We start from the raw sequence: 21876 nt of genomic DNA on the forward strand, positions 1-21876 counted from the left end.
AATATATATAGTTAATGTATATGATTTTAAGCAGTTAAATCCACATATTATTCCATTTTTTTTTTTTAAATTTCAGTTTCTTTGCTTATGATAGATTACGCTATACAATCATCTATATTATATCTTTACAATCATCTGTATTAGAACTTAATTCTTTCATGTGGTAGAAATTGTTGGGTTGCTTTTGTTTACAATAAAAAAAACTACAAATATTTTGCTATGCTATATCGTTTCTATCCACTCCCGATCTGCTGCAATGCAATGCATTGGACGGAGACGCGCAGCGCGTGCGTGATGATGTGAGGAGTGACGACACGGCGCATCAAAGGCACGAGATCTCCGAGGCTGATAGAGCCCGAACCGAAGCAGGAACGGCAGTGACAGGTCGAGACGCACCGAAGCCCGCAGACGCGCCAGTGCACCGAATCCTGCGAATAAAAAGATGCTCCAGTTCGGCGGCAGGGTGCGCGGTGTTCCCGCGCTCGTCTCTATGATTCTGGTGGCGTTGGCCGCGGCATCATCTGATCTGTTTGACAACCAACTGGGCGATATCAATTACTGCAAAAAGCAATGCCAGATGTCCATCAAAAACAAAAGCCCCGCCAAAGTAAGTGCCACGTACCAGATGCTTCTGCAGTATATTGTAACGTCCTGTGGAAAAAATGTATTTAATAGGATTTACTAGTGGTTCATCAGAGCCGCAGCCATTTGCAGATGTGAATAAATAAAGTCGTTTTGCAATTGAATATTGCTATAGGCAACGCGCGAGATTAAATCAAACGTTCGTTTTGACACAAAACTGTTCTGCGCAAAGACACTGCGCAAAGATGGGAGCATTATTTGGCAGCACCTCGAGCCAATTCTTAATCGATTCATGGATTTCTGTGTCCTAGTTCTTGGCACCGCATGGAAACGTTACTTTGTATCCACCAAGAACAGGCCGAGAATGATGCTTTATGACGCATGAATTTTAACGGTCAATATGTAGACACAGGCGCTGTCTGGTCGTAACTGTCATTCGGATGCGTTTAAACTGCAACCAACATTCTAAATGCTAAATGCGCAAAACGGAACGCGGCAAAAGATTTCTCACTGAAGCACGCGAGCACATCTCCATTGTTTGATGATGGCCCGTAAACCCTTGTAAAGACGTGGGTTGATATTTGCTCGATATCCGAGGGCGACGTCATTTAATTACGATCGTTTAGATTTAAATATATTCAGAAGCTGACATGGAATCCTTATTTTCCCTGTAGCCTGCATCACTTTGCACTAGTGGTGCTTCATTTGTAGGGATGAGAATTGATTTGAACGATTCTCATTCTTAACAACTCAAGTTGCTTTTACTGCCCTAAAAAGCAATGAGATAAATTCAGACATCAACAGAACAGATCTAATAAATAAGATATCTGTTTATTATAAGTATTGCAAAAGGTGTCAAATAGACTTTGAATGACTTCTCATTCATTCATTCATTTTCATAAAATACCACTGATGACACCATGATTTCAAGTAGGACATGACAAAAGTAATAACTTGCAATTCAGTAATCGTTTTGACTGATTTGTGTCTTTTTGATTCACTAAAAAGAAATGGCTCTTGAAGATAATTATTTCAAAATTCAGTTTACACGACAATCATGTACTAAAAACAGAAAAGTTTTTCATTTGCACTTTTCGAGTACAGACGACAATGTAGTCAAAACGATCCACACACGGATCCGTGAAAATGACTAAAAACGCTGTATTATTCATGCCAGGCCAGTAGTTGGCGATGTCACTTTGTAAAGAAATGTTTTATGCCCCCAAAACGCTTTTGTCGTGTAAATGAATGGCCAAAACACATAAAAAGTTTTACGTTTTTAGTTGGAAACGGTGTAGTGGTTTGGTCACATTGGTCAGACTGTATGTTTTTGATTCACCGAAAAGAAGAGTCATCTGTCTGGGAGTTAAAAAAAAAAAAAACAGAAACGAAGAAGCTTTGCATCCATATTCGTTTGTGAATGAGTCGTTTGTTGGTTTATTTATTTATGAAAGTCTTTTAAGTGAATTAATCACTCTCTTTCAGGAGTGTTTTAGTTAAGACTCATAGTTTTTTTAACGAATCACTTTGATAGAATGATTCGAGGACTCACTCGTGCCACAATTCAGTGCAGCAAGTAAAAAGATTCACTGAACGAATCAGTGAACCAACCTCCTTTAGAGAACAGATTCAAAATATTGAGTCACAAAGATGAATTAAAATCCATATCTTGCATTCACCTTAGCAGTTAGCATCAACTGTGCAATATCTTTAATATATCTAATATTTTAATTAGGTATATTAAATAATAAATACCTTATTAACCTACAAGAGGTTTTGCTGAAATCCATCTGGCTGAGCTTTTTTATTGGAACAATTGCAGGTTAATTTTATATATATATATATATATATATATATATATATTGTTTTGCTCCCTGTAAATTCTGGAGTAACCAGTGATATTGTGCCTCACTGAAGGTCACTGCAGGGTCAGGTGACTTCTGGAACTCAAGAGGTCACGAGTCAACCGTACATAGGTTTAAATCATCTCAATTTGCCCTTCCATCTTCAAACCTCAACTAGCGCTCTGCTATCGTCACCCACAATCAATCCTCGTTTCTGATGTACCATTCAGAAAATCGTTGGCATGTCACATCTTGCATAATGATTTTCAGGATCTTAAGATGGATTCTGCATAAAAGGTCATTTAACAGCACCTCCATATAACCACAGCCTCCCTGTGGATAAAAACATCCGAACATCAATTAAAGCGATTCTTGGAATTACATATATTACTGTACAAAAGGATTCATTCTGAATGAAGCCTTTACCTTGTCCCTACAGGACTCCATCATGAATGCCTGTCACCGTGGCTGTCGGCTCTACTCCATCTGCCAGTTTGTGAATGGAAATACAGGCATCAATACCAGCAAGGAAGAGTGCCAGGGAGGTACGAAATTATTTGACCAGTTTTGGGGAGTAGCTGAAAGTAGCAACGACATTAACTACACTGTTGGAACGTCCAGATCATTCTAGTAAATTGGTTGTTCATGTAAATTAACATATTTAAAAACGTGATTTACTGATTCAACTCCCTGCACTATGATTTGGACTCAGTTATGTATATTTTTTGTTGTATTTAGTATAAATGTACTTGTGCAAGTTTGATATTGTCACTCAAATTGACATTCATTCATTCAATCATTCATTAATTTTGTGCTGGTAAAAAATATGGCAAATATGCTTAAATTATAAATGATGTCATCGGATAGATATTTCATTAATTTATAAGTAGCATAACTTCAGCTTTTTGTTAGCAGCTTGTAGTGTAGCTCACTACTTCAGATTACCATTAGCTTGTGGCTATCTAAGCTAGTTTCAAAGTATATTCCTCAACACTGTTAGGCCCTGTTTACACCTGGTATTAAGATGGGTTTTGGTCGATGGGATCACAGGCGGACAACACTAAATACAGGTGTAAACGGGGTCTAAAACATTTTGAGCTTGTCCACTTTCGACCACTTCCAGAGGTAGTCGAAAACGCATTTGACCGTATTGCTTTCGTAGTGTAGATGCACATGTGGTTCGAACAGCCACTAAAGACCACCTACTTTCCGCCTACTGACCTAATGCGTAAAGGGAATGGGAAGCGCACTAGCCAGACGGGATTTAAATTTTGTCAGCTGAAGACCCAAGTTTGGTTTGAAGATGAAAAAACGTATCAAGCATAATGTTCTCTCACCATTCCTGATTTCTAACAGTCACAGCGTTTAGCATGTTCTTGCGTCTTTCAGAGCAGAAATGAAAGCTGATGCTCTCGGTATGTTTTTCCGTTGTCTCCGGGCACGTTCATATGTAAATTGCATGAGTTTATTTCGTCCATTAGATCGAAAGATCTAAAAAAGCCCATACATTTAGCCGCCCATAGAACTTCCCCTCGAAGAAATCAGGACAGAAGTGGTTGAAAAGAGACAAAAGAGACGGATTAAAACACCAGGTGTAAACAGGTATCTTGTCTCCCTTGTCTACTTGTGATCCAACTGACAAATCGCATCTTAATACCAGGTGTAAACAGGGCCTTAAAGGGATAGTTCACCCAAAAATGAAAATTCTGTCATTAATTACTCACCCTCATGTCGTTCCAAACCCATAAGATCTTTGGAATGATATCAAATTAAGATATTTTAAGATATCAGAACTGGCCGGCTCCTGTGTCAGCATCACACACATGCGTCGTGCTGTTCACATGTACAGCGTCGGCCAATACTAAGCCGGCGTTTGGACGTAAACACGGAAGCGCTGCACTGTGCTTACTGCGTCACCTGCGTAAGAGACTGACATGGAAGAGAAGAGATTATTCAACAAAGTTGTTGTTTTTGTGCACAAAAAGTATTTTTGTCACTTCATAAAATTAAGGTTGAACCACTGTAGTCACATGGACTATTTTAACGATGTCTTTAGTACCTTTCTGGACCTTGAAAGTTGTGGTTAAATTGCTGTTTATGGAGGAGTCAGAGAGCTCTCGGATTTCATCAAAAATATCTTAATTTTGCAATTTCGGCTGCAAAAAATCGTCAAACAATGGTAAATGTGACCGCACCTTAAGTCCTGTTTTTCTGACCGAAATCTCTTGAATACATGGCGTAATTGTGATTCCAGCGCTTGTAAGTTCAAACTTCCCAGGAGGACTCAGTTTAAGAACCACTAAGATATATCGAACTGGTATGCTAGTACAAATTTAAAGCAAGAAAAACTATCGTTTTGCCTGTCAAAATGCATTCATGAACATTTGACACCGCTAATGTTTGGGAATGAAGCGCTGCATAGCCCAAGGACATATACTATAGAGTGTGCAGACAGGCTGATAGCACTCATTTTTATCTGGAGATGGTATTGTGTGCTAGTGGCAAACAGAGCTGTCTGGGGGAAGCTGCTAGGCATGAGGGAAGCTGTTTTATTGAAAATCAATCCTGCGCTTTCTGGTGCGGGCGGCTGCTGCTCAGATGTTTGTTGATATTGATGACTGCTTGACCGTGGGGAGGGCTGAATGGAGATGGAGCCGCCTGACAGGTATCGTTTATGTGTGTGTGCAGCATGCCAGGAGGCCTACAGTAAACTTCTGGAGCAGGAGGCGTGCAGCACGGGGTGTGCCAGCCAACCCGCTGAGCCGGAGATCAAACGGAGAAAGGTAAGACTCTCGGTTGTTTCCTTGTGGGGTTGCGCTGATGTTTTGACATCTCTATCAAACTCGATCAAATTGCTCTCGGCTTGATCTGCAGCTCAAGGCCCTGACCAACCGGCCCAAACCCGTCTCTGTAATGGATGCCGTGTCTAGCTGGTGCAATGACATCGTCAGTTCTGCCCAGAGCTTCATTTCTTCTACCTGGACCTTCTACCTGCAGGCTGATGATGGGAAGGTCGTTGTGTTCCAGGTTAGTCCATCTGAGTAGACTTGATGTTGTGGTTCTCAACTGGTTTTGCTCATGGGCCAAGATTTTACACTAGACCCTATTGTTTATTTAACAAAATTCAACAAGTTTCCTGAAAATAGAACACTGATTTATTACTGATATATTTATTATTAGTATTATTTACATATATTTTAAATTAGCTTTTATTTTTGTATTTTCAGTTTTCATTTTATTTTTGGTTTAACTTTTAGTAATGTTTTTTATATTTCTATTATTTCAGATAATAGAAATTACTTTTCGTACTTATTAAACTTGTTTCAGTTGGTTGCCAATGCCAAAATGTTTTTTTTTTTAAGTTTGTTTTTTATGCTTAAGTTTTTCATCTAATATTTCTTTGATTTTAAGTTAACAAAATTGATTTTTAATAGTATTAGTTTTATTTAACAATAACAACACTGCAGTTTACACCTCAGAATAAAAATAAAAAGAAACTAATTTTGGTATTGCTTAAAATAATATTTATACTTTTATGAGTTTATGATAAATTATAAGACATAAATTAAATTTATTAAATCCCAATTATAAGATACAAAGTAGCAAAAACTGTTGTTGTTTTTTTAATTTTAATTTATAATGTTTTAAAAGTATTTTTTCATTTTTGTTTTGAGATGAAAACAGGCTTCTATTCAACAGTTTTAATAATATGATAAATAAGCAAATATAATAATGAATATTTACTGAAACTTAAAATATTTAATGATGCTTAATGAAATTATTAATTCTACAATGTATTACTACTATGTACTGTATGTATATTATGTGTTAGTACTACTATTAATACTACTACTAATGAAGTTATTTCATAATATTTAAAATAGTTTATTTTTAAACACATTAATTATTCAATATTTAATTATTAACCTGACATAGACCAAATTCTTTCAAATGCTTTCTAAATGTCTTTGAATTTTAAGGGTGCTTGGGGTTCACAAAACTAATAAATTAAGGATAAACAAGCCACTCGACCTCTGATGTCTACAACAAAATATCTGGGAAGCATTTTCTCTTCCATTTCAAATGTTTTGAATTTTATTATTTGCATTTAGCATTGTTTTTTCCTATCAGACCTGTGACCCATTTTGGGTTGCAACCCCTTCCAGTTGAGAACCATTGGTGTAGAAGATTCCACTAGTGATTCTCATATGCTCCTGGTTTCAAGATCTGGTATGTTTTACGAAGGTTGCGGTCACATCACTGCAGTATTAGGATCATATGAGCGCAGTGGACTGGTTCTTCAAAGAAGAACCAGTGATGTTTAATCAGAAACCTTATTCTCCCTGGAGGTCATCCAACTTTATCCATAGCCTAGCATGTTTTTGTGAGTTCCCTGCTGTTTCTAAACCAACTACAATCATTTGACAACCTCAAAATTATCATGTAAGATAGTTCTTAAAACCTTCACTTAAATACACCAAAACAAATAGAAAAGTAGAATTTCGTCATTACAAGCTCATCCATGATTTTTTTAATTTAGTCGAAGTCTTGATGTGCATTTAAGGGCTGTGACAGGAGAAGAGGCGAGAGAAAGCCTCCACAGCCATCCTGCGGCAGGCCTAGCCTGTATTTAGCGGTCAGCTGGAAGACGGCCAGCCCAAGTGAAAGACTGACACGGGCCAGAGATTGCACAGAGGGTGAAAACCCAAGGTTTTAGCGGTAGCATCACGCTACCTATCCACTAAATCGAGCATATGGAATCAGAACTTTGTCAGAATAGCGAGACTCAATTTCTGGGGGAAGTGGAGCACTAATGATGGGCTTTTTGCCTCGGGCGTCTAAACAGAGAAAGGAAAACAGATTGTTTTTCAACAGACCTGCTGTGGTGTGCATTTGGCCCAGATGATGCTGTTTTCACAGTTACGTGAAGCACCTCACAACTGGAATATAAATAGCGTGGCATGAAAACAGAATATGGAACTTTGGGTGTGCTGGATTTTGAAAGTTTCCTGCAAAAAATTTATTTATATTATAATCTGTTTGATTTTTGTGAGGAACTAATGAAACATATCTTCGAAGAGAAGTCTGGAGGGAATTCTTGCACTTCAGAAAGATCTTCCACATCACTACACAGATTTCCCTGAAGTTTCATGTTGAAAAAGTCCAATCACTAGCAAGTAGCATCGGTAGAAACCAAATGTAAAATTCTATATGAACCAGCTTATTTGGCTCTTTGATTGATGTCTGAGGTTCTCTGGAGCAAGTTCTCCTAGCGCTGACTGTGCTGGAACTTTTTAGAATATCTGTAACAGTTGAATAGGTTTCATTTGAACATTTGCGGGAATACAGCAACAGCCAAATAAAACCATAAAACAGGTATTTTTAGCCACATTTAAACTGAATTATTCAAGAGCAGGCAATGTGTTTGCGAATAGGAGTTTTCTTTTTCTTTTTTTTGCTTATGTTAAATCTGACTGTTTGTGTGTAAAGGTGGACAGTTTATGAAAGGGATTCGGAGCCAGATTTTAGAGTATTTAAAAGAAATGTGAGGCTTATAATTTTATATTGTAAACAGCTCAAATAATACACAAGATTTCACAGAAGAATTACAGTTGTTTTAGGGTTTAGGTTTTTAAGTAAAATTGAATTAACTTTATACAGAAAAATTTAGTAAGTGATTTTTCCACACTAAAAATCATGTTAACACACATATTGTTTACATCTTGTGGCTACACTATTGAAATGATGAATATTTTAACATTTAGAGATTGGCCCACCAACCTTATCTTTCTGTAACCCAGATATTTGCATTTTTACTCAAATTTAAAAAACATGTAAAAATACCCCCATCCTCCAGATCAACGATCTGTGATCTGTTGCCTGGTTTCACATCAGTATCAGGCCGACATTTGACATTGGTTACGCTGCAGTCTGGGCTTAATGTTTGTCCGTTCGGTCCAGGGTTTTGATGAGTCCCTCAGAGGTAATCAACAGGAATCAGAGTATTTCCTCCAAGCTGAAGGGTAAACACGACTCGTTCGCTGAATAGCCACTGATTGGTGCAATGGATTTTTGTTTGGACGGAGGTCGGCCATCTTGTTTAAATTCTGGACTGGTTTAATGTGGACGGCCGCTACATGCGAAAAGACAAGTTTGGAGAAAGCAAGCAAATTCCTAATAAGGGAAATGGGATTGTTTACTATGAAGTCAACAATCTCTGCCTCGTCTTCTTGGCAGTCTAGTAAGCTGCATTGATCACCTTTGGCGAGTTCTGCGGTAATGCGTGACAGATGCACATCAGACCGTTTTCACTAATGGCAAGATTCCATTGGTCTGTGGCCAGTCAACATTAACTTCCTCAGATGTTCATTTTTCCCCCTTTGATTCTCATCCCTTGTGGACATCTGGATTCAATATTTTTGACAGCATCCCTTTCAATTAACGCAACTGCAAGACTTGAGCTTTTTGCAGAGCTAAATTGCCCATACTATGTTGCATTTCATGACTTCATGTCTGTTTATGTGAAGAATTAGTTCATCCAAAAATAAAAATTCTGTACTCACCCGAGTGTATAAAACAAATTCTTTTGGAGCCGGATCTTTTCAGCAAATTGGTTGATCCTGTTCACAAAACCAATCTTGGGTGCGTTTTTCAAAAGCAACGTTGGCCAACTATGGTCGCAAATTCCATTGTTAGCGACGCAGTTCAACCATTCAGTGATTTCTAAAACCATAGTTCCAACGAACATTTGCAAACAACAACGAAAAGCTCTCGACCGGTGGGAAGAAGCAGTTTCTTGTTAATATGACATGGTTCGTGCTCTTAAGCAAAACACACAAACTAACACGAAATTCTATATTACATGTAAATACAAAATTCTTTCTGTCTTTTTAGTTTGTCAAGAAAATGAAAGCATCATTTTTGAAGAGTGCAAATGTGTTCTAGAGTACTGAGGGATTCAACATGTGATTGAATCAAAAATCTGGAAATTAAGGAAAACAACGGCGAACAAAATAGCGAAGAAGACCTCAGATGCCATGTTCATTATTTAATTAATCTCAAACTGATTAATGAGAAGAAGTTGAACCAACATGGTGTAAATATGTGCAACAAAGTTACTACAAAGCTTATTTAATTTCTCCAACAATGCAATATGCTGTTGTAGTTAAACAGAAAGTCATGTCATTGTCTGGGAAACGCACCCCTGAATGATTTGTTCATTAATCTGACTGATTCAGTTCTCGAAATCAATATATAGTGCAGAAGTCATATGGAACAATTTTTTTGATACTTTTACCCATTTGAAGCCTGAATGCTTCATTCCCTGTAATTGCTGTAATTCACTGTAATTGCATAAAAAAGAATACAGAAAACAGACTTCAGATTTTCTCCCCACAAAAGAAAGTCATATGGGTTTAGAACAGCATGAGGGTGAGTAAATGATGACAGGATTTTCATTTTGTCTGAACTATTCCTTTAATCTTTAGAAATTAAGATTGGACACACCAGTCAGTTATACATATGTAAAAAGTACAATCCCAATGTTCCCCGTCTGCCTCCAGTTACAGACTATTAGACTATAGAAATAACATGACACTCCAAACAGTTCCTTGCGTTCTTGTCTACCGCGACTCTGACATGAAAAACCATGTGTGTTTGCTTCTCTGTGGTCATTTTGGAGGTTCATATGAGCCTCCCTGGAGAGGTTATCTCAGAGGTCCGCTCTGCTGAGCCCGTTTTAGAAGAATTCAGTGGAAGAGAGCAAAAATCTCTCTTTAATAAGATCTCAAGGGGGGACTAAAGAAACATAGTCTAAAAAAACATGTGCTAATTTACACATACAGGGCGAGATGGAGGGGCAGAAAGGGACACATCTAGTTGTAGACTAATGAGACAGATTTCAAATCACATCCTTTGGATCATGTTTGAAAGTGGCCTCTTAAAAGCTCTTATTCAAGTCAAGTAGTCCCCTTGCTCTCGTCAGAGTTGGCATCTAGTGCTCGGTTTGACCAGCATGGCTTAGCGCCGCCAGGCAGCCATGTAATTGAGGGTGGAAACAGAGATTCGGCTGACGTCGTGCTCCTGCGTGGTTTCTCGAGCTGGCAGCAGCTGACTATAGCTTTTAAGGAAACTTTAAACTTTAAGGAAATGTTGACTTGACCTTACACAAGTCCTTACCAGGTGCAATGTGACAACAGTCAAATAGGAAGTAGTTTGTCTGTGAACAAAATGTAGTGCGAATGACAAAACCTTAGGCAGTTAGAAAATATTCAGTGATTATTAAACAGACATTATATGTTGAGCAGGATTTGGACCAATCAGATTCCGCTCGTCTGCCGGAAGCTATTTATTTTAGTTAATGACGTTTTAAATATGGATATTTTACAAAAACCCATTCAGAAGGCCTTTATTAACCCCCTGGAGCCGTATGGATTATTTTTATGATGTATGGATGCATACGTTCACTAGCATTATAAAGCTTTGAAGACCCATGATATTTTATATATATCTCCGATTGTGTTTATCTATACACCTAGGATGGCTTGAGAGTGAGTAAATCATGGGATAATTTTCATTTTTGGGTGAACTAAAGGCTGATTCATACTTCTGCGTCGAGTGTATGCCGTAGTTACGGTGTAAGCTGTGTGTAGCATGCGTAGCCTATGGCGTAACCTGATGTGCACCTCTCCAAAAATGTAACAACACGTCAATTCTACACAGACCGCAAGCGCTGTGATTGGTCTGCTAGAACCCCTCCCTCAGTTAAAAAAAATCTGGGTGGAGCGAGCGTTTTCAACTTCCATGGGAATGAAAAAACACTCGCTCTGCTCTGTTTCAGGGGACATGCGCCATCAAGCTGCAACAAAAGTCATTGCCTATTAGCTGCCATCACTGCTGAAGCTTCTCTGACAACATGCATGACAAGCTGCTTCTTAGGCTGGATCCCAAATGGCACCTTAAACCCTCACGGTCTTCCTCTGAATCCTCTGCATAGCTCGCAAACCTGCGGGCTCAGCTGAAGTGCGCATTGAGGGTGCAAAGGGGGCGCTCGCGAGCACCCTTCTGAAACCTAAAATGATGAATTGGACACCCTACGGTCTCGTGGACTTAACGGACACGCGCACGCAGCAGTCACTGTAAGTCCACAAGACCGAAAGTGCTATGAAGTGTGCCATTTGGGATTCAGCCTTAGTTGGCTTTAGTCTTGATACATGACCGGGGACACTGCCTATTAGTGGTCTGCATGATGCACATCGACACGGACATCGACGCAGAAGTATAAATGAAAACCGACACATAGCCTACGGCGCAGAGGTTCCGGCGTAGGTCCAACGCAGAAGTATAAATCAGCCTTAATCCTTTAATATTTTTGTGGAAATGGTGTTTTTTTTATTTTTTTTTTAGGATTGTTTAATAGAAAGTTCAAAAGAACAGCATTTATCTGATTTTTTTCTCTTTACTGTCTTGAACAGTAGTGTATATACCTCAAATTTTTATGTAAATCAGAGTTTATCAAACTTTTTTGAGAACCTTTTTCATGACCCTAAATATTTAAGATGGACCAAACAGAGATGTTGCGGTCAGGGCCAGCATGTGCCTATAGATGAACTAGGCGTCCGCCTAGCACAGTCAGGACGGCAAGAAAGAGAGATTTAATTTTTAATTAAATACATTTTTTTGGGGTACATTCGTTTGGAATTATTGCACTTATATCAAAAATTTATCATCACCCCATTAGTTATTCTAAATCTAAATTAACTTTCCTTCATTCTACCTAGTAGTGCCCCTCCTGCCCCGCTCCCACCCCACTCTTAGAGCGGCATCAGTCTACATGCTAAACACCCTGATGTACATCCAAAAATGGCATCAAAACTAATAAAATTCTCCCAAATCTTCTGATGGCCACTCCGGGCCTGTAATAGTTATTATATAATATAATACAGAATTTGCATTTGCAGCTGTACTAGTGGTTGCATGCTGATTTATTTTACATCGCAGAATGAAAAAACAAAAGAAATTAGGAAACATGCTTGTGTATGCTTTTATTTTAGTGCAGTTTTATCAATAAACAAAATCTGCAGTCTTTCACATGCATCTTAATGATCGTGTTAATTGTGAGTTTGAAGTGGGGGCGGCACAACAGTGTTTTGCCTAGAGCGGCAGTTTGTGCCGGCCTTGGTTGCGGTTACCATATAAACAGGAACCACTGCAGTGACCACCCAGTTCCATAAAATATTGCAGTTGAAGTAATCAAATCAGCCTGGTGTCAGGTATTTCTTTTTTCAATGTTTGCCTTTTGGGAACCTATTTTTGCCAATTCTAGCTGTCCATGATACAGGCGCATGCAGGAGCTGCATTAGCAGTTTTTGAAACATGCCCTCTATGTCATCATATTTAACCGTGCTATTCATCATCTGTATGTTTGTAAGAATCACAGTTTTGTATGTCACTCTGCAGATTTTTTTCTGCTTTGCCAGCCTGTCCATGATTGTGTTGAAAACTTCACCACAACAAAACGGTCACAAACCCAACCGTTTCATTCAGAAGCCTTTCTGCTGAGTAAATCCCATAATACTGTTTCCTGCCCTTGACAGTGTGTTTGTTGATTCTCCCAGAGCCAGCCAGAGATTGAGTACTCCTTGCCTGAGTTACAAGCCCCGCGCTCCAATGTGGTTGACAAACCCTGGCCCCAAGTCAACTCCCACACACAGCGGCCACATACTGGTAAGAGTGACCGCTTTCACCCCAGATGGCTGCTGACAGCTTTCCTTTTTCCTCTGAAAGCTCATTTAAGTGGAGCCAAGGACCAGAGCTTGAGCTTTGACTTTCATTTGCGACACATCCTGTGCCGCGCCGCTGTAGTTTGTCCGGAGCTTGAGGGTCATAAAATCAATGTCCACATGCTGAAACTGCTGCCTCTGCATCCTTCCAGGTGGGCGGTCACATGGGGAGAGAAATGCGGCAAAACCTGGGGTGAAAGGAAAGCATGTTAGCCAACATGCCGAGGACCCAGCTGCTGAGCACGACTTCCTAGGCTGCATGTCAAGGTGGGTGTCATAGGTGTCAGAGGGGCTTTTTTCAATCCAGCAGTTGCATTTTGGTAATAGTTTGGTTATATTACAGTAAAATGTTTTAAAAACAATGCATAAATAATGTTAATATGTTGTTTATATACAAATTTTATTTTTTATTTTTTTTAAAAATACAATTATATACATACATATATATATATATATATATATATATATATATAGTTGTATTTTTAAAAAAATTAAAAAGTAAAATGTGTGTATGTATAATATATATTTTAAATATATATTTTTTTTACATTTAATTTGTTTTAATATATTTTACACATTAAATTATTTGTACAAAATATGTATGAATATATAAACTTTTTATATATGATTTCATATATATTTTTGTGTATGTATATTTTTAATAAGATAATTTTATAAATTTAATTTATAGAATTTAATCATTAATAATTTAATTTTATATACACACACACACATTTATGAAATAAGTTGAAAATAAAAAATTTAAATACATATGTAAATACATTTATTTACATATTTAAATTGATATATATATAAATATACACTTTAGTATAACTACGTACACTTTAGTATATAAAAATACTTAATACACTTTTAAATTGATTTTTTTTTTTAAACATGATCTGAGCTTTTTTAAGTGTTGTAATGTCTTAATGGATGCACACATCAGTATGTAACTTCTTACCTTCCTGTCCCCTAGGCGCTCAGGACTGCCACGTTGGATTTTAGCCGCGTGCCTCTTCTTGTCCATCATGGTGATGCTGTGGCTGAGCTGTGCCAGTCTTGTCACGGCACCCGAGCAGCACGTCAAGACTCAGGTACCTGTTCATTCATCAAATGCACACTACCAATAAAATATAAGGCAGACAATGTGAGAGCATTTTTTTAAATGGACAAGTGGGAACAGATAGTGAGAGAAAAGCAGCCAACAAGTATCCAGCATACATGGGAACTCCTTCAAGAGTATGGCTACTATAATGTAGCTCAAATATATAAGTTTTAAATCGAAATTTGGTACAAATTAAATGTCAATAATCAATGTTATACTTACAGCTTAGCATCAATGGAGATAAAGAGTTCATGGATGACACCCAGAAGGTGAACCCCTACCACTTGACACCAGTGATCGCGATGACAATCAGCCAATCGGAGGAGAGCAAGGAGGCGGGGCCGCTTCCGGTCAAGGTCGACCTCAGCAAAACATCTCTTTAAAAGCACAGAAGAGGTCGATACTTTTGACGACTAGGGTTTAACTCATATCCAGAGCTATTTCTCGCAATTTAAGGGAAAGTTGCATCGTTTTTCTAAAAAAAATAATGCATGACGCCATTTATTATATCGGTTACAACGTACGTCCTGTCTGAATACTAGTCTCCTCACTGAATTCGCCAAACCTCATGGAATCGTAGTATAGGTGCTTGTTCACATAATGTACTAACACATTTTTGACTATAATATATACATACACTAGTAACGTTTGAGCTCATGAACAACTTCACAGCAAGTTTCTTATTGCTGTTGTGATACGTTCTTATCGAATTCTTGAAAAACGCACTGTATAAACACAGGGGCTCAGATGGTATATTATGCCACGACCTCAGAAGAAGAGCAGGGTTATTTGTCAAGCTTTGGGGGCTTTACCCAGCATTTAGATACTACGATGAACATTTAGTTTTGCGATGAATACTTTCAAAGTGCCCCTCCCTGTTATTAATTAGCGCAGCATTTAAACTGGAAGATAAGCTTTGAAGGTGATCCGTTGAAGAGTTGCACTCGTAGATTCTCACTTTGATGTAAAATGAGTAAAAGAAAAATCAAATGCAGCCAATTAGGGAATGATCTGGTTTCATAACAACGTTTACAAAACATGAACGCGTCCTTTGAACTGATATGTAATCAAACTGACAAGGACTCTTAATTATTTTACAGATTGTGAATGCTGGTAGTTTGAAGAGTTAAATTAGGATTTTGTTCAATTGTACAGTTAATTTAAATGGGTCTTTTTAGGCTTTAGGATGTTTTGTACGCAGACAGGTATTTTGAGGGCGATTTTCATTTGCATAATTATGCATCCATACTAAGCCTGACTAAACTACTCCCATTCATGTCAAGAAAGCATGATGTGTATTTATTTATTTATTTATGTATTCAAAGCTTAAAGCAACAGCATATAACGCCTGTAGCTTTCATCTCTCATTTAGATAGCTCATCGATTTTATGATGCGTAATTGTAAATTTATTCCCAATGTAAACTGTTGTAGAGAGGAAAACGCTTGCTGTTCAGACTGAATGTGAATTGTTGTATTATTCCAATGGCTTTCCCCTTATATTCTCCATCTCTGCCCGGCCTATTGGGGAAACCGGTGGGGGGTGGAGTTGGGGGGGGGGGGGGGGGGGGGGCAGGGTTTTGAATGCCTAGCACCAGGCTTTGACAAATATCTTTTGTAACTAGTCTGTAGAATTGAGGAGCTTTCATGGCACTATTTGTCTTGTGCTGCTATTTTTCCCCATTTAAGCCCAGCCACAGTGCATGCTAGTACGCTATGAGACATTGAATATATCGTCCCATCTATTTTGGAAACAAACTGCTGTATGCTTGTGATCTTTGTGTTTTTGCTTAATGTTTAGTAGGCATTGTAATTATGACCATAGATTACTAAAAAGTCAAGAGGTGTGATACCTTAATAAGCCATTTAATATCTACTGGTTCATCATTACTGTATGAGATACAAGTCAGTAATATCTTTTTTTTTCTCTCTTTTGAACAGTTTCCCATACGATACGCCATAATATCGGACGAATAAAGTGTTTTCATGTTGTAATTAATCTGGTGTGGGTCAAGATCCTGTTCAAATTGATCTCAAATAAATTGGCAATATTAAAATAACTTCAACCAAAGCTAAAGTTCAGCTAAATGTTTCATCATATGTCCTACATGAAAATGTACATGTATATGATGCTATACAATGTAACTATTATTTTAATGGATTTCATTGTGGAAATACAGTACTATACGCACGTTATTACAGGCCAGGTAATATTAGATAACTTAATTATAACAATTTTAATGACTGCATATAGCAAGACAACGTGTTTGACTTTCTCAGTCCACTGCAACCAGATGTCAGTCAAATCATCTGCACACTTTTACAGTAAAATTGAGTTGTAATAATTCAGCCACCACATGTGGGCGGTAGAGAGCCGTAGGTTACTTCAAAATGAGTGGCTGTGGATTATATCTGGCATTACAAGGCAAATTTAATTTGTGATGAAAATGTACATTTTTAAAACAATTTTTAGACTTTTTTTTTATTTTCTCACTAAAAAAATTTTTACTTTGTTTGCTAGAGTGGAACCTACAAGGCTTGATGGCTAAGGAATTTGTCAGTGCTAAAGTGTGCATTCACACTATGGTCACTAGATAGCGCACTTCCACACAGATTAAAGGAGACGCCTTACTTTATGACATTGCACACAGATGTAGTTTAAATGAATCACTGGTTGTATAACCTCAATTTAACCCCGGCATAATGTATGTAGTGTCAAAATCCATTTATGACACATTAAAACTCTGCTTCTCAGAATTTTCTTACTTTTACAGCCCAAAAAGACACTGCATCTCTTACAGTTTGCAGGTATTTTCCAAAAAACAAACCACCTGTGCTGTGAAGCAGGTGCGAACCTGTGAAGGTCAGTGAGATGTCCAGCAGACTGTTCTTCAAAAATAACTTCCTTCAGATTTAACGCCCTGTCTCACTCACACACACACACTGTTCATCGGCTGTGATAGAACATTTCCCACCTGGCGCTATAGATCCACTTAAAACAAGAGTCGTCTGTGTATTGATGATGAAATACAGATATGAAAAAGTGCATTATAGGCCTATGGTAAGTGAGGTATACCGCGGAGAGATTTTAAATTCCTGTCGGGGTTTACTTTGCGCTAATGACCAGCTGACTGCACTTTATCCTACTAACATTATATGTAAATATTTGGACATTACATATTAATTTGAATTTAATATTCAAATATTAAAATCTTACTGTGTATTAAAGCCTCTGTAAAGAAAAAAAAAAAATCGATTACGATGTACACAATATGCACTGAAACATGCGCCGACTTTGCGTTGCCATGAACGACAGCGATTAGCATTGCCCAATCAGAATCAAGTATTGCATAGAGCCTATCTGGGTATCATATAAATACGATACGTTCTTTTTGTTTATGACATAGAAACGAGCAGGTGGGAAAGTTGAACACCCAAGTCAATGGTTTTTTTCCTTCCTGGTGAGTACATATTTACAGGGAAAGTTCACCCAAAAAATTAATCTTGTGTCATCATCATTCACCCTGTGTTTCCGAACTTGTGGACTTAATTTCTTCAGTGGCATAGAAATTAAGACATTTTGTATGTGTAGCTGCTTTCTAAATGAATTTGTTATTCTGCATTTAATTTAAGAAAGTCAGTCATAGGGTAAGTAAAGGCCTGTGCACACCAAGAATGGTAACTATAAAGATAACTAGTTCCTACACCAATGCACAGTAACATTCTGTATATTATAAGCATGCTGGAAATTAGTTTTGAAAGTGATTCCAACAATAGTGCACAACAGCCGGTTCCAGAAGTAAAAACTCCACAGAGAAACTGATTTTTAACGATAACTTATAAACCTTTAAAGACAGCATGTGCTTGTGTTGAAGCCGTCAGCCCACATTATTTCAACTTATTTTCAAAACAATTGTGTTGAACAGTGGAATTTGTGGTAAAAACTACATTACCCATGATGCTGTACATACTTCCACCAATCAGAGGGTCGAATAAAGCTAATTGTGTGTAGCTCTGCCTACTCCAATGAAGCACTGCAAATTACGTAATGGAGTATCTCAAAATACTTAAATTTGTGTAATATTTAAGTAAAAATATTTGCTACTTATATAATCCACATTTTTAAATGAGTGATATTTTTCCATCGTTTTTAATCTGATTATGCCGTTCGCAATGTTTCATGGGATTGTAGTTCTTTCAAAGCCGTTAAATACACTGTGTTGTACGTTTGTATTTTTTGGCTTCAAATCAAAGTTTGTAAGGTTATGATTCACCTTGTAGCTGGTTGGCTTGTTTCATGGCTTATAATGCTTTAGCAAAGACCTTTTTAAAATCCCTATGGGAAAAATTAATGGGAAAAAAAAACAACGCCGCTGAAAAAGTGGGCAGGCACTGTTGCACTCTAAATCATTCCTCTGTGCCGTTATCATTGTAGTGTGGATTCTGGTGCTATTCTTTTAAATTTAGAAAGATTTTTTTAAAACTATTATCGTTATCGTTTTTGGTGTGAACAGGCCTTTAATGATGACAAAATTATTTATAATATCCAAATTATTATATCATTTTTAGGTGAACTATTCCTTTAATTCATATATTATTATTCTTATGACTCTCTTCTTTCCTAGGTCTTGCTCTTTTACTCATTATCTGGTCCATCTAGTAACCTCAGTTTAGTATTAACCTGATAGGTAGCAGATGAGGATATCAGATAGAGACCATTGTGCGGCTGTGCAAACATTAACATAGTCGACGGGACTGCGATGCCACACAATAGGCTTGCTAGGGGACTACAGAAACCTAACTAAAGATAGATTTGTTTGCGTATGACTCACACGGTCAGTTCCCGAAGCATCTGACTCAATGCTAACGCACAAAGCTAATAACAACCCTACATGAACCCTGTTCTGCTGTGTTTGTCCCCCTCCCTACGCACAGACCGAGCGCTATCCCACAGTGCACTGCACTTGATGAAGACCTGTGCTGGGTTCTGAATAACAGTGGCTCACCACACCTGGGTATCTGATGAGAATAAATCTAGATGAGAATTTTTACAGTGGGAGGGAATATGGGGGTCTGTAATCCCAGTGTGGCAGAATTAAAGGGATGGTTCAGCCAAAATGAAAATACTGGCATTTACTCACCCTCATGTTGTTCCAAACCTGTATGATGAAACACAATAGGAGATCTTTTTCGTAGAAGCACTGTTGTTTGTTCATATGGATATCATTTTATTTTATTACTTTCATTCCATGTCACTGATTCTTATCACTAACCTGAAAGTGACTCCGATGTGACGTGCTTACCCGTAATACCTCAAAATAAGTATAGTGTGACTAACAAGTCAATCATGTCATGTCACAGTTCAAAGCTGTGCCTGCACTTCAGATGTGCTGCCACAGGGGGCGCAGTGGAGCCGAGTTGGAGTTCTATCGTTATTGCTGCTGAGGTGTGGAGAGACTGTCTTTGGGCTAGAACTCTGCTTCAACCATATACGACTTCCTTATCAGTCCCAGCCTGCTGGTAAAGTCAGCCTGCAGTGTATTGAAGAGCCAAAGCCGCTGCCACACAGGGCCCTGTGAAAATAACCATGCCTGTAGAAATGAACAGAATAATGAAAGAGAGTGAGAGAGAAAAACACTGAGAGAAACTAAGTGGTATGAATGTGATATCGCCTATTTTCCATAATCATCTCATGTATGCATAAGTATGTGCTTTCTGGATGTTTTACAAATGTGGTCATTTATGGACCACCAAATATGCATAAGGTATGACACTGAAATATTTGTGTATTTGTTTGACCTCGCTTTTAGGTATGTACTGTACATGGGTAAGACGGCAATAATAAACAATACGATTAGATAAAAAAGAAAAAAAATATATGAACATCTATACATGAGAATTGACAGCCCTCATTTCACACTATTTAATGCATCTGTTAGCTCATACAGCAAAAATAAGGAAAAATACATCAAGACGTGACTAAAGACCCCAGGTTTTTGCATAAAAATGTCTGGATGGACATTTTGTGTGTAATAGTCACTCCAATTCTGAATTAAAATTAGTAAATTGTAATTAAATTGTCTCTCTTTAGCAAGGAGTTAATTTTGTATATTTTCAAGCTGGAGTATATTGCATTAAATAATTAAATATTAAATTATAATTATTTGAAATATATAAAATATTAAAATATGTTTATGGTATGAATTTGACAGTTGATGACTGCACGGATATGGTGATTTTACAATAAAATAAAATAAAGTACACATCAAATATCATCCTTTTCCATTTCATAAATATGTATAATATACATAATTCATGAGTTTAACGACGCGTGACGTCACAAAGGAGACGCATGAGTAATACTTGACGCCTGTCAATCAAATTAACCAAGTGAATCAGACCTACGTAGACCTGAGGAAGAAAATGAATCGTAATGTTTGCTTTTTAACACCTGACAACGGTGCGGTAAAGACAAATGAACGTTTTGAAGCCCTGACAGCAGACTGACTTGAAGAGAAACTTTAAGATGTAACTTCAAGAACGCGAAGAATGTTTTAATTTCCGTAACAAAACGAATGCGCGCGCAACGCCTGTTTCTTTCATTCTCAAACGTACGTTCATGTTAGAAACATTTAAACAAATGAATATGTCTCCTGGAGATGGAGTGAGGAGATGGACAGCTTATCATACATCTTACACCCAGAGTTCAGCTCCGAGATACCCAACACGCCGCTCACCAAACTCAGCGCGCGGGCACGAGAGGACGGTTTCAAGCTCCCCTCTCTGTGAATTGATTCTACTATGAGCCTACCCGAATCGGAGCAAGAAAAGACCGAGGTATACACACACACACATAAACTTTTAATCATACAAACATCACCCGTATACTCACTCTAATCAATCAGATATGTATTTAAAAATGTGTTTTAAGCGTATTTAGTTTCAGAAAACAAATCCTGACGTAATTAACGCCGTTTTTCCCTCTGCATGTCTTTCCCCACATAGTCGGTCCCCCTCCGTCGAAAATGGAACAGTCCACAATTTATTCCAGGGAAAGACTGACAGTTTTTTGGGTCATGAAGCAGCTGTTCAAGTCAGCAGCCGTTCCCCCCTCTGCTAGAATAAGAAATTAGTCCATTTTAAAGTAAATAACTAAACCCCGAAGCTGATAAGGGAGCGTTATAAAATACTGTGCCGTTCTGATTTTACGGAGAGAATGGACTTAGGATAAAGATGCAATAAATGTGAATGTTCCTGTCCCATCATATTATGGAAATGTGAGATCTAAATATTTTGAATCATAAACGGAGGGGGAACAATAGATGCTAAGGCCTAGACAATAAAACAGAGTGTTACACTATCATAAGCTCAATAAAACAAACCTTCTGGGTATGACAGATTTTAAATGTGGTTAATCTTAAGAATTCCTATAATTTACTGAATTGGTGACCTTTTTTAATGTTATTGTGTTCTTTCGAATATAATAACATTTGAGGCACCATCTATTTGTGAATTCCATCATTCTTAGCCCAAATGGCTTTTATTTAACCTGGGCTGCTTTTT

General features: G+C 37.8%; 1 protein-coding gene and 1 long non-coding RNA gene across 2 annotated transcripts; one reads left to right on the forward strand and one right to left on the reverse strand.

The window, feature by feature from the left end:
- Positions 1-301: 301 nt before the first annotated feature.
- On the forward strand, positions 302-16312 carry tmem59l (transmembrane protein 59-like). The gene is made up of 8 exons (XM_051907215.1): positions 302-607; positions 2866-2971; positions 5115-5209; positions 5301-5453; positions 13043-13151; positions 13360-13474; positions 14187-14304; positions 14540-16312. Exons 1-8 carry the CDS (start codon positions 443-445, stop codon positions 14696-14698), a joined length of 1020 nt encoding a protein of 339 aa, XP_051763175.1. The 5' UTR covers positions 302-442; the 3' UTR covers positions 14699-16312.
- Positions 16313-16467: 155 nt separating this feature from the next.
- Positions 16468-21071, reverse strand: LOC127519736 (uncharacterized). Its single transcript, XR_007931869.1, has 3 exons — positions 21004-21071; positions 19587-19904; positions 16468-19472 (listed from the first exon to the last, which is right to left on the reverse strand). It is a non-coding gene; the product is annotated as an uncharacterized LOC127519736 (long non-coding RNA).
- Between the last annotated feature and the right edge of the window lie 805 nt (positions 21072-21876).

This window comes from Ctenopharyngodon idella, chromosome 10 (genome assembly GCF_019924925.1).
Source record: "Ctenopharyngodon idella isolate HZGC_01 chromosome 10, HZGC01, whole genome shotgun sequence".
NCBI classification, from domain to species: Eukaryota; Metazoa; Chordata; class Actinopteri; order Cypriniformes; family Xenocyprididae; genus Ctenopharyngodon; species Ctenopharyngodon idella.

Excerpts from the sequence above, each read along its gene's own strand:
- tmem59l (XM_051907215.1), top strand. The coding sequence starts at position 443 with ATGCTCCAGTTCGGCGGCAGGGTGCGCGGTGTTCCCGCGCTCGTCTCT. Across the intron at positions 5,454-13,042 it reads GGAAGGTCGTTGTGTTCCAG|AGCCAGCCAGAGATTGAGTA; the intron begins GTTAGTCCATCT and ends TGATTCTCCCAG. Across the intron at positions 13,152-13,359 it reads CACACAGCGGCCACATACTG|GTGGGCGGTCACATGGGGAG; the intron begins GTAAGAGTGACC and ends GCATCCTTCCAG.